Here is a 17,955-nt window from a genome sequence, read left to right as displayed (position 1 = left end):
GGCATAGGAATTCGTTCATTTCCCCCCCCCCCAAAAAAAAAATATAGTCCCGCCCCCCCACAAGGTCTGAGGGACAGTGGACCGGGCACCTGCTGACCCCTGATATAGTCCTTTCCAATGTTCAAAGTGTTTCAAAGGCCTTTCTCTGGCTCCCAGTTCTTACAAATACTCTTTAAGCTGGTTTTTGACACTTGTGATGTTTTTTTTAAGGCTCTACCTTATTTCTGTATGTTGATTTAAAATGTTTCTCACATTATGTTTTAATTGTTTTAACCAACCCAGAGACCTTTGAGTGAATGAGGGATGATAAGTGATGATGAAGATGATGATGATGACACAACCTTGTAAGGTTATTATACCCATTTTGCAGTTGGGAAGACTGAGAAAATGAGAGAGAGAGAGAGAGAGAGAGAACAGAACAACGTGCCTAACGCTTCTTATTAAAGCCAGAGCAGAAGGGAGACTTTGAATCACTGACTCCTCCCCAAACAAGACTATCAAAGGAAGGTTTAAAAGCGGAATTTGCAAATATCACTTTCTACGTGCAATCACGTACCATCTCCATATCGGGGCTGAGACTTCCTTCCCCATTCATACCTGCACATAAATTGACGTATTGTCATTATTATTGCTGCAGATTAAATCTCTGCGCTGACTTTCCAGGCGTCTCTCCTGTACTTGGAATGTGGAATCAGCGTGGGGGTTGGCTGCTAAAGGGTTAAGCCTCTAAAGATAGAGGGAGAGAGAGAGAGAGAGAGAGAGAGAGAGAGAGAGAGAGCACGAGAGAGCGCTGGGGAGGGAGGTGCAATAGAAGAGAGGGACTGGCTTTTCTCTCCTCTCTCACTCTCTCTTGCTGCAATAAATCCGGCTTAAAGGACGAGAGCAGAGGAGCCTAGAATGGATTAAAGAAAAGTCTGTATAATACAGACGCCAGCACAAGGGGGAGGGGGCAGAGAGAGAGAGAGAGAGAGAGAGAAGGAGGAGGAGGAGGAGGAGGAGGAGGAAGAAGAAAGAGAATAAGAAAAGGAGCAAAAAGGAGGAAAGAAGGATGAGTTGAAGATCCCAAACTCCAGCTGCTAATCTGCTTATTCCACGGGAGGAGAAAGAGAGGCAGGGACTGAACAGGTGCATCCTCTGGGTACCACTCTCGGCATCCTCTGGGTACCACTCTCAGCATCCCTTCGGTACCATTCGCCTTCGTGGTCTTTCGGACATACTCCTCTCTTGCCATTGCCTGCCTTCCCTCCCCGCTCCCCGCTTTCCTTTTTTTCTGCGGGGAGAGAGGGGTTTCTTTCTACATTTCCTTCGTCTCCAAACCCCTCCCCAGCAGGCATCCACGATGTGTTCCTCCGCCGCCGGCCACGGATGCTCCGGCACCCCGTCTTCCCTGCCCGCCTTGCCTTCCGGAGGAGCCTCGCCATGCGGAGAGCCGAGGTGCTTCTAAACCAGATGGAGTTTCTATCCGGGGGCCCAAGACACCCACAATGAACCGCCTGCTGCCTCTCTGCTTCCTATTCCTCGAACTCTTAGATGCGGTGCTGGGTGAGTGTGTGCGAGAGACACTTGCTTTTTTTGCGGCGGCGGTGGGTTGGTTGGGGGGGGGGGAGAGAAAGAGAGGATAGAGGCATGGCTTTCATGTCCCCCCATCACCAAAGGAGATGCAAGAATCCCATGCGACGCCAGCTCCCCCTCCCAAACCAACGCCGCTCAGGTTCTCTCCAAAGCCACGAACGGCGAGAGAATTTTAGCTCGGGGCATCAAACCGCTCTCCTTCCCCCGTTCAAGTCAATAGAGGATGCTTTGGAGCTGGGCAGAGGGGAGTCAGTGGGAGATGAACGGGGTGTTTTCTCCCAACTCATGCCAACTTTCCCCATCCTGGCTTGGTTGTTTAATGCTCCTGTTCTCTGGTCCTTCAAAGCTGCCCTTTGTTGGACCTCAACTGCTAAGAGTTGAGTGGGTCTCTCTCTCCCCCCCCCCCCCGTTAGGAGGCAGTGATGTTGTGCATGGATCTATGAAAAGCCTTATCAAATGCCAAAGCAAACACTTTCTCTTTTTTTCCTCTGGTGGTGGTCGCAGTAATTATTATGATAATAACGCTTCCCCCGAAGCCCCCACAATCAGCATCTATTGTGGAACTAGGTTGCAAGCGGACAATAGACTTTTCAATGGCATCTGACGAGTTGTTGTCGTCTTCTGGAGAAAACACAGCCCGGTTTGAGCGAAAAGAGGCGAAATAAACCAAGAGGAGGGGGGATGATGGAGGAGGAGTATGCTGGCGATAAGTAACCTGGGGGGTTCACAGAGAAGAGAGGGTGGGAGGATAAAAAAGGGAGGTTGCTTCTTTTGTGAGTTTACCTTTGGACTCAAACTCTGGACCGGTTTGTCGAACAGCAGATATATTGACACACACACACCCCTCTCCCTCTCCCGTGTGTGTTCGTTCCCCTCTGGAAAATTGTGCGGTGTGTTTGTTATTTTGAGATTGAATTTAGGCTAAAAACAACAGGAACAAGCAAAAGACTTTCATTAGCTCAGGCTCTTTTTTTCCAGGGGTTACTTGAGGGCAGATGGGTTGATGCTATGTGTGTGTGTGTGTGTGTGTGTGTGTGTGAGAGAGAGAGAGAGAGAGAGAGAAGAGATCCGGAGACCAAAAGCAGAAAGTTCCCCTTATTTTTGAAAGGAACGGATTTATGGAGCATCCACCCACCTGTCCAGACTTTGTGGCATGTATTGACAGAACCAGAATTGACCCCAATGCAATGTTTTGTTTCAGTTCCAATCCTATTCGCCCCCTCCCCTTATATAGCAATGGGAGTTCTCAGAAAGTCACACTCTCCTATCGCCTCTGGCCAGCCACACCAATCCTTGGATGAATTCGGTCTCCAAACTTAACCCTGTTGTAATTTCTGAGCTGGGGGGGGTCTTTTCCCCTCTCATTTTTTTGCAGTGGTTTTTTTTTTTGGGGGGGGGGTGGTTCGGGAAAGAAATTGATGGTTGATATCTCTTTGCCAGTGCTTTCCCTTTTGATTGGGAGTGAAAATCCAGTTCAAGTGCTTCCAGCCTAGATGATCACAAACTGTGGATACAGCACTGAGTTTTTGGTTGTCCTCCCACCCCTTCTTCCTATAATAGCCCATCTCAAATCTTCCAGGTGAGCTGAAATTTGAATGAGTAATAACCGTGAATAATGTCAGGCAGCTGGTTGAGAAGGAAGGGATGACTTCTTCTTCCCTCGACTCTTTGGGGAAGTAGCAAGAAGGATTTGATATGCGGCCTTTGGTGGGATTTATTTCGTTATGAGGATCTCCCGTTGGTGGTGGAGGTGAACAAGGCAAAGTGTTGCTTCTGCCTAGACATTCAGAACAATAAATGACAGTATTGGAAACAAAGAAAATGTAAGTGTGTTCGTGTTCGAAATAGGAATGATTCTACTTTTATTTACAGCATCTTAAGTTTATAATGCGGGAGGCAAGCTATGGGGTTACAATGGACTCTCTCAGCTTGGTGTTGTTGTTTTTTTTAAAGTGGAATAAATACAGATTTGTGTTGGTGTTAAGCTATTTTGACCTGGCTGCTTTATATGTAATCTGTACACTCTTCTCTTCTCTTCTCTTCTCTTCTCTTCTCTTCTCTTCTCTTCTCTTCTCTTCTCTTCTCTTCTCTTCTCTTCTCTTCTCTTCTCTTCTCTTCTCTTCTCTTCTCTTCTCTTCTTTCTCTTCTCTTCTCTTCTCTTCTCTTCTCTTCTCTTCTCTTCTCTTCTCTTCTCTTCTTTCTCTTCTCTTCTCTTCTCTTCTCTTCTCTTCTCTTCTTTTCTTTTCATGAAGCAAGGCAATAGGAGCTGGCAAAAAGTGTAGGCTGGGTTTCAGGAGTGGCAATGGTGGCACCAGTGGCAGAGCTTCGCCTGCATGATGCAGCTTGGCTTACTTACCCAAGCAATCTAGATACACGATCACTTCCCCAAGCCACATCTCTGCTGTGATATGGCAAACTCTGGCCTAAATTCTTGTCTGTACAGTGGGTGTAAGGGCTGGGTTCAGTGTCCTTGGCCCCTCTGCACTCCATGGATTCTGCTTTTCTGAGAACCAACAGCACCTGATAACACCATTTATTGTCCTGTTATTTATTTGTTATTTATTGTTTTTTCTGCAGTGAAAGCTGGTCCACTGGGGTGAAAGGGGCACTGCCCTCCCAACCTCAGTCTGCCCTCAACCAGTCTTCATTTGCCCTTTTCCTTTCTTCCAGTCTGGAAGGTGGCGCTGCTTGCTAGTTTCCTCATGTGGCAGGGAGGAGCTGGAAGATGGGGGCGAAAGCAGAATGAGTTGGCTCCACCTCTCATTGTGCTCTGGGGCCATCCTGGTGGGGTCTCTGCCTTCTGCCCTACTGGTCCTAGTGGGCACCAGACACTACAGGATTTAGGGATGATAAGTTGCCTTAAGTTGCTCCTGCAGGCGGCAGCAAGGGCCACAAATTTGGATGGCTATAAAAGAGGAAGAGACAAATTCATTGGGCAAGACGAGAGCTGTCTATGGCTACTAACCACAATGGCTACGCTCTGCTTCCATGGTCAGAGGAAGCAAATAGATGTGAATAACAGTTTCTGAGATCCACAGGAGGGGAGGGGTTGCTCAAATTCTCCTTGCAGGCTTCCCATTGGGTCATCTTGTTGATGGCTGTGAGAACGGGATGCTAGACCAGGTGGGCCTGATCCAGCAGGGTCTTCTGATGTTCTGACATTCTAATGGGAACCACAGGAGGGGAGGGCCCCTCTGTGCTTGAGAAGTTCTCAGGGGCCCCTGGGTGACCACTCTGTGATGAGGGTGCTGAAAGCCTGACACGAGGGCTTTCTGGTGGTTCCCTCACTGTGAGAAGTGAGGCTACAGGGAGACAGGCCTTCTTGGCAGTGATGCCTGTGGAATGCCCTCCCAGCAGATGTCAGGGAGACAAGTAACTACTGCAGACATCTGAAGGCAGCTGTTTATAGAGAAGCTTTTAATGTCATTGCTTTATTACGTTTTTATATATGTTGGAAGCCCCTTAGAGTAGCTGGGGCAACCCAGTCGGATGGGCAGGGTACAATCATTATTATTATTATTATTATTATTATTATTATTATTATATTATTATTATTATTATTATTATTATTATTATTATATTATCCAGCAGGGCTCAACTTATGTGCCTATGTTTCTACTCTGAGTCTGACTGAGTTCTCTGGGGCTTGTGCGAGGGCTTGTGTGTACCCTTATTCTAGAACAGGGGTCAGCAAACTTAGCACGGGGCCGGTCCACTGTCCCTCATACCTTGTGGGGGGCCGGACTATATTTTTTGGGGGGGAAGGAATGAATTCCTATGCCCTATAAAAGGACACATTCTACTCATGTAAAAACACGCTGATTCCCGGACCGTCCATGGGCCAGATTGAGAATGCGATTGGGCCGGATCCGGCCCCCGGGCCTTAGTTTGTCTACCCATGTTCTAGAAGCATGTCTTCAAAATCTCTTTCCCCCTTCCTGAGTTCTGAGCAAAGAATAAACACGGGAGCTCAGCTTGGCTGGGATTCCCTCGTTCCTCCAGCAGAGGGCGGCTCCATGTGCAGGCATGTGCCATGCAGCGATGTGAACTTTGCAAACTTCTCCCTTCAGATTCTCACACTTGTGGCTTCATCAAGGGAGACCGTGACCCCCTGCAATTGCCCGCCTCCACCCATCTCTCTATGCACTCTGTGTGTGTCTGCTTCTCCTGTGCTGACTGCTTCATTCTCAGAGAGAGAGAGAGAGAGAGAGAGAGAGAGAGAGAGAGAGAGAGAGATTCTCAATCAAGGGACATAAAAAGGCTTTAAATAATAGAAAGCCAACAGAAGCTGGACGATCTTTTCTTTTAAAGCTGCCTCGGTGGTGGTAAAATAAATTAATGGCCTGGAAATTACTCTGTGCCTCCCTGCCATGGAAAAGTGGCTCGCCTGGTGTCTGCAAGATGGGCCAAAAGGCAGAGGAACATTACATAGTAATATTACAGTGTGATATTGATCTGGACACTGTACAGAATAGTACAGTGTCCAGATCAAGGGAAGTAACTGTGCCACTGTTTTCTGCCTTGATCTGACCCTGCCTGGAGTCCTGTGTCCCGTTCTGGGCTCCACGGTTTAAGAAGGATATTGACAAACTAGAACGTGCGCAGAGGAGGGCAACCAAGATGATCAAGGGTCTGGAAACCAAGCCTTATGAGGGAGCTGGTTGTGTTTAGCCTGGAGAAGAGAAGACTGAATATCTTCAAATATCTGAAGAGCTGTTCCATGGGAACAAGCTTGTTTTCTGCAGAGGGAAGGATCCGAACTAATGGATTCAAATGACAAGGAAAGACATTCCAACTAAACATTAGGAAGAACTTTCTGAGGGTAAGAGCTGTTTGACTGTGGAACAGACACCCTCAGAAGGTGATGGACTCTCCTTCCTTGGAGGTTTTTAAGCAGAAGTTAGATGGCCACATGTGAGGGATTCTTGAACTGTGATTCCTGAATTGCAGGGTTAGACTAAAAGGCCTTTGGTGACCATTCCAAGTAGAATTCTATGATTCTATCTCTTCGTAATGAGACATTGTGTGGTGCGATGATGATTCTGGGGTTTGGCTGTTTGTCCTCTTCCCGCACATCATAGACAGGTGTTCAAGGGATGTGGTGGCAGAGATGTCAGTAAACATGTCCCTTTAAGGTGCTGCTAGGCTGTCAATATTTCACAGGAGGGATTTAAGTGAACTCTGGAACTTAAGGACATGCACAGTTAAAGTGGATCAAAGCAGTCTATTGCCCTAGTGCAGGCATCCCCAAACTCAGCCAGCTGTTTTGGGACTACAACTCCCATCATCCCTAGCTAACAGGACCAGTGGTCAGGGATGATGGGAATTGTAGCTCCAAAATAGCTGGAGGGCCAAGTTTGGGGATGCCTGCCCTAGTGCTACTCTGAGTAGCACCGTCAAATTTAATAGACACGATTAACTTAGGTTTGTGAGTTTCAAAAAGGACCTAATCTGAGTAGGTCTTGACAGAATACAATCCCCAACGCTGGTGTGTTCTAAGTTGGGACTTTCATATATCACCCTCTTCCATTTCCACTCCTCCTGGAATGGTTGTCAATGTCTCTTTAAGAGGGAGTGGGCAAGTGACAGAGATAAGCCCACCTGCTTATGGTAATGTGATATGCAGGTCAGCTGACCAAGTGGTATATACAAAAGGGAGGTGCTGGGTCTTAGTGGGTAGTTGAACTTCTAACATGAGTGAGGAGGAACCCTCCCAGAAATGAAAAATTAAGGGAAGCAGGTGTTTAGTCATAGCCAGTGACAGGCAAACATTTTTTGCTAACAATATCAAGCTAGCAAAAAAATTTGGGGGAGTGGTGGATCCCTTCAACATGTACTGGAGTCTTCTGAAAATGGTGAGTTATGCGTTCTTACTTCTTCTGTGTTGGTGAATTTAACCACCCCACCCCCCGGATGTTCAGCTTCATAATAGAATGGCCCATCAAGAAGCTCCAATTGTGGATTTTATTGATTGCTTTCCAGATAACAGCAGTCCTTTTTAATGGATGTTCTGTGGGTTTAAGCTGGCTGGCTGGTTTTCCATATTGTTCTGGGTCTTAGCGGAAGATGTCCTCATTTTTAAATTTTTTTTTACAGCCATATAATCTTTAGGGGAGGCTGAGGCAATCTGGATTCTTTTGAAAACTACATTCGATTCAATATTTTTACCCACTATCTTCTGCTGGAGATAGCGCTGCTTCAGATTCCATCACAGCTTCATCTTTCCCTACCAGGTTCTTCCATGGAGCCTGGGAGATTTGTCGTTCTCTGTTGAACGGGCGATGTAGAACAACTGCCTTTCCCCGCTTAACTCTGTCTTCACTTACATGTGCCCAGTGAAGCTGAATTTGGGGAGATTCAGGACAGATGGAAGAAAGTCCTTCTCTACACTGCGAGGAGTTAAAACCATGGCAATCGCTCCCACAGGAAGCAGCGATGGTCACCAACTTGGATGACTTTAAAAGAGGATTGGACAAATTCATGGAAGAGAGGGCTATTGGAGGCGGCAAAGCTTCTGAATATCAGTTGCTGGAAACTGCAAGAAGTTAGGGAGCTCTTGTGCTTGGTTCCTGCTTGTGGGTTCTGCTCCTCTTGTGTTCTCATATGTCTATTCCCCCCAGTTACTCATAACTGTTCCTTTTTGAACTCTGCTTGTTGTGGTGGTTTGGAGTGGAGAAGGTGGCTCTTGTTGAATCCTATGTTGAGGCTGATCCCTTGGCCTAGTTGGGATTTGAACCCTGATCTTCCAGGCCCTGGGCCAACACCCTAACCGCTGGTTTTAGGTTGCATGCAATTCCATTATGAATAGTGCAATTCTGTTAATGCATGTTTTGTTGTACAGTGGTGCCTTGGTTCTCAAACTTAATCCATCCCAGGAGTCTGTTCGACTCCTGTAACCATTCAAAAACCAAGGCACTCAAGCGGAAGCCGCGTCGGAGGTTCAGCTTCCAAAAAAAGTTTGCAAACCGGAACGTTGACTTTTGGGTTTGTGGCGTTCAGGAGCCGATTTGTTCGGCAACTAATCCATTCAAGAACCAAAGTTTGACTGTATCGTGAAACGGCTTCGAGATGCTCCATCAGAAGTGACCCATAAATGAAATTTTAAAAACTATATGGCATGGTAAAGGTAAAGGTAAAGGTAAAGGTAAAGGTAAAGGTAAAGGGACCCCTGACCGTTAGGTCCAGTCACAGACGACTCTGGAGCTGCAGCGCTCATCTTGCTTTACTGGCCGAAGGAGCCAGCGTTTGTCTGCAGACAGCTTCCGGGTCATGTGGCCAGCATGACAAAGCTGCTTCTGGCGAACCAGAGCAGCGCACAGAAACACTGTTTACCTTTCCGCCACAGTGGTACCTATTTATCTACTTGCACTGATGTGCTTTCAAACTGCTAGGTTGGCAGGAACAGGGACAGAGCAACGGCAGCACACCCTGTTGCAGGGATTCAAACCACCGACCTTCTGATCGGCAAGTCCTAGGCTCTGTGCTAAATAAATAATGTGTGTGTGGAGGTGGGTTTATGTCATTTTTTCCAGCCCTGCCCCAAGTCACACAGGGAGGTGTGTCTTGTGCCTAGTAGCCACCAGCTTTCGAAAGCCATCGAAGAAACAACCTCTTTGGCTTATCATTGTGAAAAAGGCTAGAGGTGGTTGATGTCTCCAAAGGACGTCACTTGAGAGGGTGCTTCTCGTTTCACCCTGGCCCTTGAAAAAAATAAAAATAACAACCCTATCTTGTGGGCTCAGCCGTCCAAGAAGAAATTGCACTGGCAGAAGGAGGCGATGCTCAGTGTTCCCTTGCATGAACCCTTTATGCCATCTCTCTCCTCCTCCTCCTCCTCTTCCCCTTCATGAAGTGCCTGTGCAGCAGCCCCCGGGGGCCTCTTGTGCAGGACGACAGAAACCCTGCACGCTCCCTTAGCTCAGTTCGCAAGCGCCTCTTGCTCTTGTTCCTCCTTTCAAAGTGATGGCGTGGTTGTTTTCCTGAACTAGAGGTTGGGTGGGGAGAGGAAGGAAGCCAGTTTTGTGTCCGCGATCAGTTTCTTTCCTTTCCATGCCTAGCAATTAAGAAGCTGGGAGAAATGTGATAATCAGACCCTCCCCTATTTTCCAGGGGCAGTCCTGGATTTCCAGAAGCCACCCCAGTTTCTGATGAGATCCTGGATGTCCCTATTTTCACCAGAAAAATGTTGGAGGGTATGGAGTTATCCATCCCCTGGACCATAAGAAGACAGGCCCATATAGGGAATGTTTTTAATGTTTCATTTTTTAAATGTTTGTATATGGAAGCCACCACAAGGGACGCGGGTGGCGCTGTGGGTTAAACTGCAGAGCCTAGGACTTGCCGGCCAGAAGGTCGGCGGTTCGAATCCCCGCGATGGGATGAGCTCCCGTTGCTCGGTCCCTGCTCCTGCCAACCTAGCAATTCGAAAGCCCGTCAAAGTGCAAGTAGATAAATAGGTACCACTCTGGCAGGAAGGTAAACAGCATTTCCATGCACTGCTCTGGTTTGCCAGAAGCGGCTTAGTCATGATGGCCACATGACCTGGAAGCTGTACGCCGGCTCCCTTGGCCTATAGAGCAAGATGAGCGCCGCAACCCCAGAGTTGGTCACGACTGGACCTAGTGGTCAGGGGTCCCTTTACCTTTACCTTTATGGAAGCCACCCAGAGTGGCTAGGGCAACTCAGTAAAATAGGCAGGGTATAAGTAATTAAATTATTATTATGGAAGAGGATGTCCCTCTTTTCCTCAGAGAAATGTTGTAGGGTATGCTGTTTACTTCCCAGCAGTTTACACCTCAACACGCCGGTAACCCTCCAGCCTCTCCTGAGCTGCAGAGGCTCAGGGCAGAGAGGCGGAAGAAACTAAATTCCTGCAGGAGGAGTGCTCACCTCCAGGCCAGGAGAGGCAAGTCACCTGTGGACTGGGGCTGCCCTATGCCTCGGGGCAGATAAAAGCCAGTCAGCCCCAGTCTCAGGTTGTGGGAGCAACGTTGTTGCTAGCCTGTTCCTGCCTGCACCCTGTCCTGCTCTTCTGCCAGAGTTCCTGACCCCACCGTACTCCCCGCCTTGGACCCAGCTACAGCTTTGATGGACAGCCTCCATACCGCACCATCGACCTCGGATTGGACTCGGACCTCGCCTCTTGGTTAGCCCATAGCTGTCAACCGTCCCTTATTTGGCGGGAAACTCCCTTATCCCAGTGCTGTGTCCCGCTGCTGTCCCTTATTGATGATGTCCCTTAAATTTCCCGGGTTTCAAAGGAAGCAGCTCCTCTCCCTTCCTCCCTGCTGGCCAGGGAGGAGGGAGGCTCCAACTGGGTTGCTTGGCTGCGTTACTCACCCAATAAGGAGTCTAAGAACGACTGGGGGGTGGAGCTTGCATGCCTTGCGCTGATCAAATCGGCCGCGTTGCCTGGGGACTCGCCTTTGCTCAGCGCTTCCCAGAGGAGAGGTGACGGTGGTTTTCCTTGCTGCATCCCCTTTGCCGGGTTGCTGTGCTGTGGTAACCACCACTTGAGGCTTCGTTTGGCTGCTGGCTGGGCTTTCTGCCTTTGGCTTGGACGGGCTCAGAAGTTGAACATACCCGTGCCCTAAAAATCCCTTATTTCGGGTGCTGATCCCTTATTTTTGAGGCTGCTGGTCCCTTATTTTCAAATCTGTAAGTTGACAGCTATGGGTTAGCCCCCGGGACCAGCACACTTCCAGAGTCCGAGAGAAGCGACTGCAAAGGACATTTCTGGACAAGATGGTTTCCAGAATGATGGGACCAGGAGGGCCCTGACTCAAAGTAAGGAGGACAAGACAGGTTTATCTCCTCCCATCATCCTCTCCTCCCCATGGCTCATAAATCATCTGAACTCACAGGCAGCCTCAGAACTGCAAGGTTGCAAGGGATCTGCCTAGTCCTATATTTTTTGTCCACCTGCCAAAACTTCCTCTGTGCCCTTAGCTTCCTGCAGAAGTTCTTATTACACTGATGACTCCTACCTTTAAGAGAGAGTGTGTGTGTGTGTGTGTGTGTGTGTGTAGCTAATGACTGGGCACTTCCGTTATCTCCCCGCCATTATTGTTCCTTCGCCCTCTTTGACAGCCTTCCTAAAATAAACTGTCAATCACATTCTCTCTCTCTCTCTCTCTCTCTCTCTCTCTCTCTCTCTCTCTCTCTCTCGTGTGTGTGTTTGTTCCCCTGCGTGTGTTGCTTTTGAAATATCAGAGAGCCTTTGTCTGGAGCGCAGATAGCAAAATGCGGGGAAATGAGGAAAAACGTACTTTGCATCTTATCTGGCCCTTCCAGCCTGCTTCTGTGCAAGGCAACATGGTGGATAGTGGTTAGCGCACTGGTTCCCAAAGTGGGCGGTACTGCAGTTCTGGAGGTGTCAATCACTGCCAGAGTTTGCAGGGGGGGGGGGTGCTATCATTGGATCAAGTTCATCCATTTTGCTGAATTAATTAGATCGTTTTAACTGGAATTTGAGTAAATGCGCAATTAATTGTGGCTTATTTGAATTTTGTTGTGTTGTTATCTTCCTTAGTGCAAGCAGCTATTCTGAATACTACTCTTATTATATGGTAGGGGGCACTGGGAATGAGTTTATAGGTCCAAGGTGGGTCCCCCCAAAAAGTTCAGCAACTACTGGGTTAGAGAGTTGACTGTGGTTTGGGGGGGGCAAGATTGTAGTGCTTGTTCCATCATTAAGTTCACTGAGGTACAATCACCACCTGCGAGTGAAGTCCACCTCACAGGGTAGTTATGAGCAGGAGAGGAGGAAACTATTCGTACATGTATGCATATAAAATATTTTTCACTTGCTTTTCAGCTTGCACCAAACATCCCAAATGGCATACATGTCTATCTGTCTGTCTAGGGACTCAGCTATACAGCTGCAAATACAACATTTTAAGTGTGTTATAAGTGCATTATACAAATGTGATACTAGATGGCACTGGTGAGCGAATGGCAAATTCCATGTATATTTTAAAACATGGTGGTGTTTTTTAGGAAAAGCATTTTCATAGCGTTTTTATATACAATATGGGCAGATTCAGCCTAGCTGTCTAGCTATCCACATACACATATCTAGATAATAGTAGGAATTTCCTTCCTTGTAATTGGAATCCTTTGGTTCAGGTCCTATCTTCCAGAGCAGCAGAAAACATGCTTGCTCCAACTTTCATGCCACAACCCTGAGTCTGTAAAATAACTCATTTGCTACATACGATCTTGCATTTCTGTGCATTGAAACCACATCTCCAAATCATACACTAGTGGCAGAATTGTGGAAACCTTTTGGGAAAAGTGTATTTCTGGGGTTTGATGGCTCATAACACCACTTTTTTGGGTAATGTCATAAAATTATATATCAACAGAAAGATAATTTAATGAAGAATGTAATACAGCAAAGTTTGCTCAATTATCTGTATGCTATCAAAAGGTATAGCCAAATAACCAGAAAAAAGGAAGCACGACTTGCTTAGGTTGATATGCAGTAGATTTCCTTCATTTGAATATTGCAAATTAGCATGAGCATGAGACAATCAGGTGTTATGAGCCATCAAACCTCGGAAATACACTTTTCCCAAAAGGTTTCCACAATTTTGGCCCCTAGTGTAGCTGCCCTGCCAAATCCAGAGCAGTGTATGTCCTCTGCCTGGGTGTTGTGTTCTGATCCATGTACAGAGTTCCACGAGTTGCTTCAGTCCAGGATGTGTCACAGAGCTGTTGTCCATTCTTCGTGGTCAGCTGTCCCATGCAAGAGGCAGAGTGTGTTAGATTGAGGAAGGAGAATAAGCTTCTTAAAAGATAGATGAATTCCTTGGATCTCCTCCAGCCTTGGAAGGGTCTCTCTCAGAAGTTACTGGTCTACAAAAATGTTTTAGGGTCCCTGCTGCCCACGCTAGCCTTTTCTAGTCATTCACGGCAGGTCTCCAGCCTCAGAGGACGGGACTTTTACTCCTGATGATTCAAGGTAGCAACAACAGGGCCTTGATTTGGCAGATCGCTGTTTGCAGTCAAGAGACGGGCGAAGCTGTCAATTTAGCTTTCCCCTCCAAATGTTCAATCCTAAACCCTCTAGAAAAGTGACCAGCATTTTAGTGTGGGTTTCTCCTGATATGTTCAAGCCTGTATTAATTCTCTCTTTTTTTAACCTCTTATGCACATTTTTATAGCACAGTTTCACTGAATATAATGCATTTTTGTTATGAGAAAGGGCTGTAGTTCAGAGGCATGGAACCCGGGTTCAAATCCCTCCAGCATCACCAGGTAAAAAGGTAAAGGGACCCCTGACCATTAGGTCCAGTCGTGACCGACTCTGGGGTTGTGGCGCTCATCTCGCTTTATTGGCCGAGGGAGCTGGCGTACAGCTTCCGGGTCATGTGGCCAGCATGACTAAGCCACTTCTGGCGAACCAGAGCAGCGCATGGAAACGCCGTTTACCTTCCCACCGGAGTGGTACCTATTTATCTACTTGCATTTTGACGTGCTTTTGAACAGCTAGGTTGGCAGGAGCAGAGACGGAGCAACGGGAGCTCACCCCATCGCGGGGATTTGAACCGCCGACCTTCTGATCAGCAAGTCCTAGGATCTGTGGTTTAACCCACAGCACCACCCACGTCCCATCACCAGGTAGGGCTGGGGAAAAGACTCCCTGCCTTTAACCCTGGAGAGCCATTGCTGCCAGCCAGCATAGGCAATGCTAAGGTAGATGGAGCAATGGCTCAACTTGGCCTAAGCCAGCTTATTACATCCCTATCTAAATCGACCCTTCAGAACCATAAGGACTTGGACCTTTTTTCTGTTTAGGGGAAGGATTATAGCTCAGTAGCACAACCCCTGCTTTGCATGCAGAAAGCCCCAGGTTGAATCGCAGGGTTGGGCTGGGGGAGACTCCATATCTGAAATTCTGGAGAGTCACTGCTGTCAGTCAGTGTAGGCAATACTGATCTTGATGGATCAGGGCTCTGACTCCATCTGAAGTTGCTTCCTATGCACCTAGCCTAGATGGAAAGTTGAGCCTATGCTTCAATGTGAGCCCACAAACAGGACTTGAGCTCATTGACACCCTCCTGATTCTTGATTCCCAGCAGCTGGTAATAGTGGTAATAGTCCCTCTCTAGTCTGCCTTGCTCTGACCACACCTGGAATAGGTCTAGGACCCACGTACCTACAGGACTGCCTCTCCTGGTATCCCCCACAGAGGACCTTAAGGTCCACAAATGACAACATTTTGGAGGTCCCAGGTCTCAAGGTGGTTAGATTGGTCTCAACTAGGGCCAGGGCCTTTTCAGTACTGGCCCCGACTTGGTGGAACACTATGTCACAAGAGATGAGGGCCCTGCGGGACTTGGCATCTTTCCACAGGGCCTGCAAGACAGAGCTTGGCCTTTGGTTTGGAATCGGTCTGACCCTTATGTTTTCCCTCCCCTTATGGTTTTGATCTATGGGCTACTTCTTAAATGAGGCTGCATTTTAAATTGCATTTTAACCTGTATATTAAATTGGTGCGCCCCCCCCCCATTATATTTTTACTGGAATTTTACTGGTGTTAGCCACCCTGAGCCTGGCTCTGGACGGGGAGGGCGGGGTATAAATAATTTTTATTATTATTATTAATACTGTGTCCAATTCTGGGCACCACAATTTGAGAAGGATGTCGAGAAGCTGGATTGTGTGCAGAGCTGGGCAACCGAGATGATCAAGGGTCTGGCAACCAAGCCTTATGAGAGGGAGTTGAGTATGTTTAACTGGGACAAGAGGAGACTGAGAGGTTCTATGAAGGCCACCTTCAAATATCTGAAGGGCTATCACATGGAAGATGGAACAAGCATGTTTTCTCCTGCTCTGGAGGGTAGGATCTGAAGGAAAGAAGATTCCAACTAAACCTTATGAAGAACTTTCTGGTGGTGAGAGCTGCTAGACAGTGGAATGGACAACCTCAGATGGTGGTGTACTCTCCATTAAACAGAGGTTGAATGGCAGTTTCATCTGGAAATGAAAGGTTGGAGGAGCTGGGTATGTTTAGGCTGGAGAAAAGGAGACTCAGAGGAGAGAGGATAGTCATCTTCAAATATCTCAAGGGCTGCACATGGAAGAAGGAACAAGCTTGTTTTCTCCTTTTCTGGAGGGTAGGATTTGAACCAAGAGCTTCAAGTTACAAGAAAGGAGTTTCCAACTAAACATAAGGCAGAACTTTATGACAGTAAGAGCTGTTCAACAGCAGAATAGACTTCATTGGGAGGTGGTGGGATCTCCTTCCTTGGTGGTTTTTAAACAGAGGTTGGGTGGTCATCTATCTTGGATGCTTTAGTTGAGATACCTGCATTGCAGGGGGTTGGTTTACTCTAGATGACCCTCAGGGTCCAGGTGCGCCAACTTGGGCCACAGGTTATGGGTGCCCAGTGCGAGTGACGTGACATCATGACGTCATACACCTCGTGGCCTCAGAACCTGACTTCCCATTGCACTGGAAGTCAGGTTCCGAAGTCTCGCAAGGCCTCGGACAGCATCTCTGAGGTCTCTCAAGGTCTTGGATGTGACTTCCGGTGCTTTATGAGGCACCAGAATTTGTGTTGGGGGAGAGGGAGGGAGAGAGAGAGAGAAAGAGAGAACATAATGTGCTCCATTCTAGGGATGCTGATCTTAAGCAGTGCTGATTCCAAAGGCTACTCTGCCTGTTTTATTCCAGGGAGAGGAACAAAATGCCATCTGCAGGAACTTCCTCAGCCGGCAGCAATCTTGTCTCCCAGGACCACCCCTTCCCTCTGTCAATTTGAAGCTGAGGCAAAGGAGCTCTGGAAGGAGGGGGACCTTCAGTGTCTTCTGATATGAGCTCCTAATGCTGTGTTGAACATATGGAAGCAGAAGTCCCTCGAAGCTTCGGAGAGAGCTCTGTACGAGCTGGTGGGAAGGGATGTGGGCTGGTTGAAGATGCTGCGGTAATCATTCTGACAAGACGAAAGGCAGGAGAAAAGGTCTGCAGCATCTTCCCCACCCACAAGTAATGGGAATGGGTTCCCTGACGGGGATGAAAGGACAGGGGTAAAGTAATAGAATCATAGAATTATAGAGTTGGAAGGGATCATGAGTGCGATTTAGTCGTCCTCCTGAAATGCGGAATAAGAGCTAACTGATCCTTGACACATGGCCATCCAACCTCTAGTGAAACCCACCATCTTCTGAGGTTGTCCATTCCATGTCAAACAGCACTTATTCCCAGAAAGTTCTTCCTAATATTTAGTTGGAATCTCCTTTCTTATAACTTGAAGCCATTGGTTTGGGTCCTACCCTCTGGAGCAGCAGAAAACAGGATTGTGCCATCTTCCATGTGACAGCCCTTTAGATATCTTAGAATCATAGAGTTGGAAGAGACCACAAGGGCCATCAAGTCCAACCCCCTGCCAAGCAGGAAACACCATCAGAGCACTCCTGACATATGGTTGTCAAGCCTCTGCTTAAAGACCTCCAAAGAAGGAGACTCCACCACACTCCTTGGCAGCAAATTCCAGTGTCGAACAGCTCTTACTGTCAGGAAGTTCTTCCTAATGTTTAGGTGGAAGATGACTATCATATCGCCTCTCAGTCTCTTCTTCTCCAGGCTAAACATGCCCAGCTCCTTCAGCTGTTCTTCATAAGGCTTGGTTTCCAGACCCTTGATCATCTTGGTTGCCCTCCTCTGCACACGTTCTAGCTTGTCAACATCCTTCTTAAATTGTGGAACCCAGAACTGGACACAGGAGTGTAGGTTTGGTCTAACCAAGGCAGAATGTCTTCCTTTGAATGTGGGATGATGAATTTAGCATTTGCTTTCCCCACACTCCAAATATCACCTCTCTCTCAAGACAGCGAGATCACAGAGGTGCTTGAGTCAAGATTTCTGTGGGTTTGTTCAAGAGACCCAATGTAAGGATGGACGGCCAGTCCTTGAAGACAGAAGGCTCTGTCCCCTTCAGGGTCGGTGTTGCATTTTGGCTGTGATGGGGAGTCCAGGGCTGTCGGAGAAAGGGCGGAGGTGAAGATTCCAATTAACGCTTCCTTAAAGACAGCAGAAATTTCAAAGCAGAGTTTTTCCTTGGCAGGGAGGAGGAGGCCTCATAAACTAATTAACCTGTGTGGAAGGCCAAGCCAATGATGGCAGATGAAAGGTTTGGGTTTTAAAAACTTTGCTTTGGAGGGAAAAGTTCTCTCCTCTCACCCCCTCCCACCGCAGCATTACTTTCTATCACTCAGTGAGGAGGGGGAATCAGCCCAGTTCTGTTCTGAGTCACTTCTGTGTTTGTTCAATAATATTTCCATTTTCTCAATTAAAACAAAGATTAAAAGTTCTCTCTCTCTCTCTCTCTCTCTCTCTCTCTCTGTGTGTGTGTGTGTGTGTGTGTGTGAATGAAT

General features: G+C 47.5%; 1 protein-coding gene across 1 annotated transcript in view; it reads left to right on the top strand.

The window, feature by feature from the left end:
• Nucleotides 1–625: 625 nt before the first annotated feature.
• The window catches only part of IGSF21 (immunoglobin superfamily member 21), a 225,794-nt gene continuing 208,464 nt past the window's right edge, over nt 626–17,955 (top strand). Inside the window, exon 1 of the mRNA XM_083750256.1 lies at nt 626–1,542. Within this exon, the coding sequence (XP_083606382.1) occupies nt 1,485–1,542 (58 nt within the window). The 5' untranslated portion in view covers nt 626–1,484. The remainder of the gene's footprint in view (nt 1,543–17,955) is intronic.

The sequence above is a fragment of the Podarcis gaigeae genome (genome assembly GCF_964106915.1).
Source record: "Podarcis gaigeae genome assembly, chromosome: 8".
In the NCBI taxonomy this organism is placed as follows: domain Eukaryota; kingdom Metazoa; phylum Chordata; class Lepidosauria; order Squamata; family Lacertidae; genus Podarcis; species Podarcis gaigeae.
This window is presented reverse-complemented; position numbering and strand designations above follow the sequence as displayed.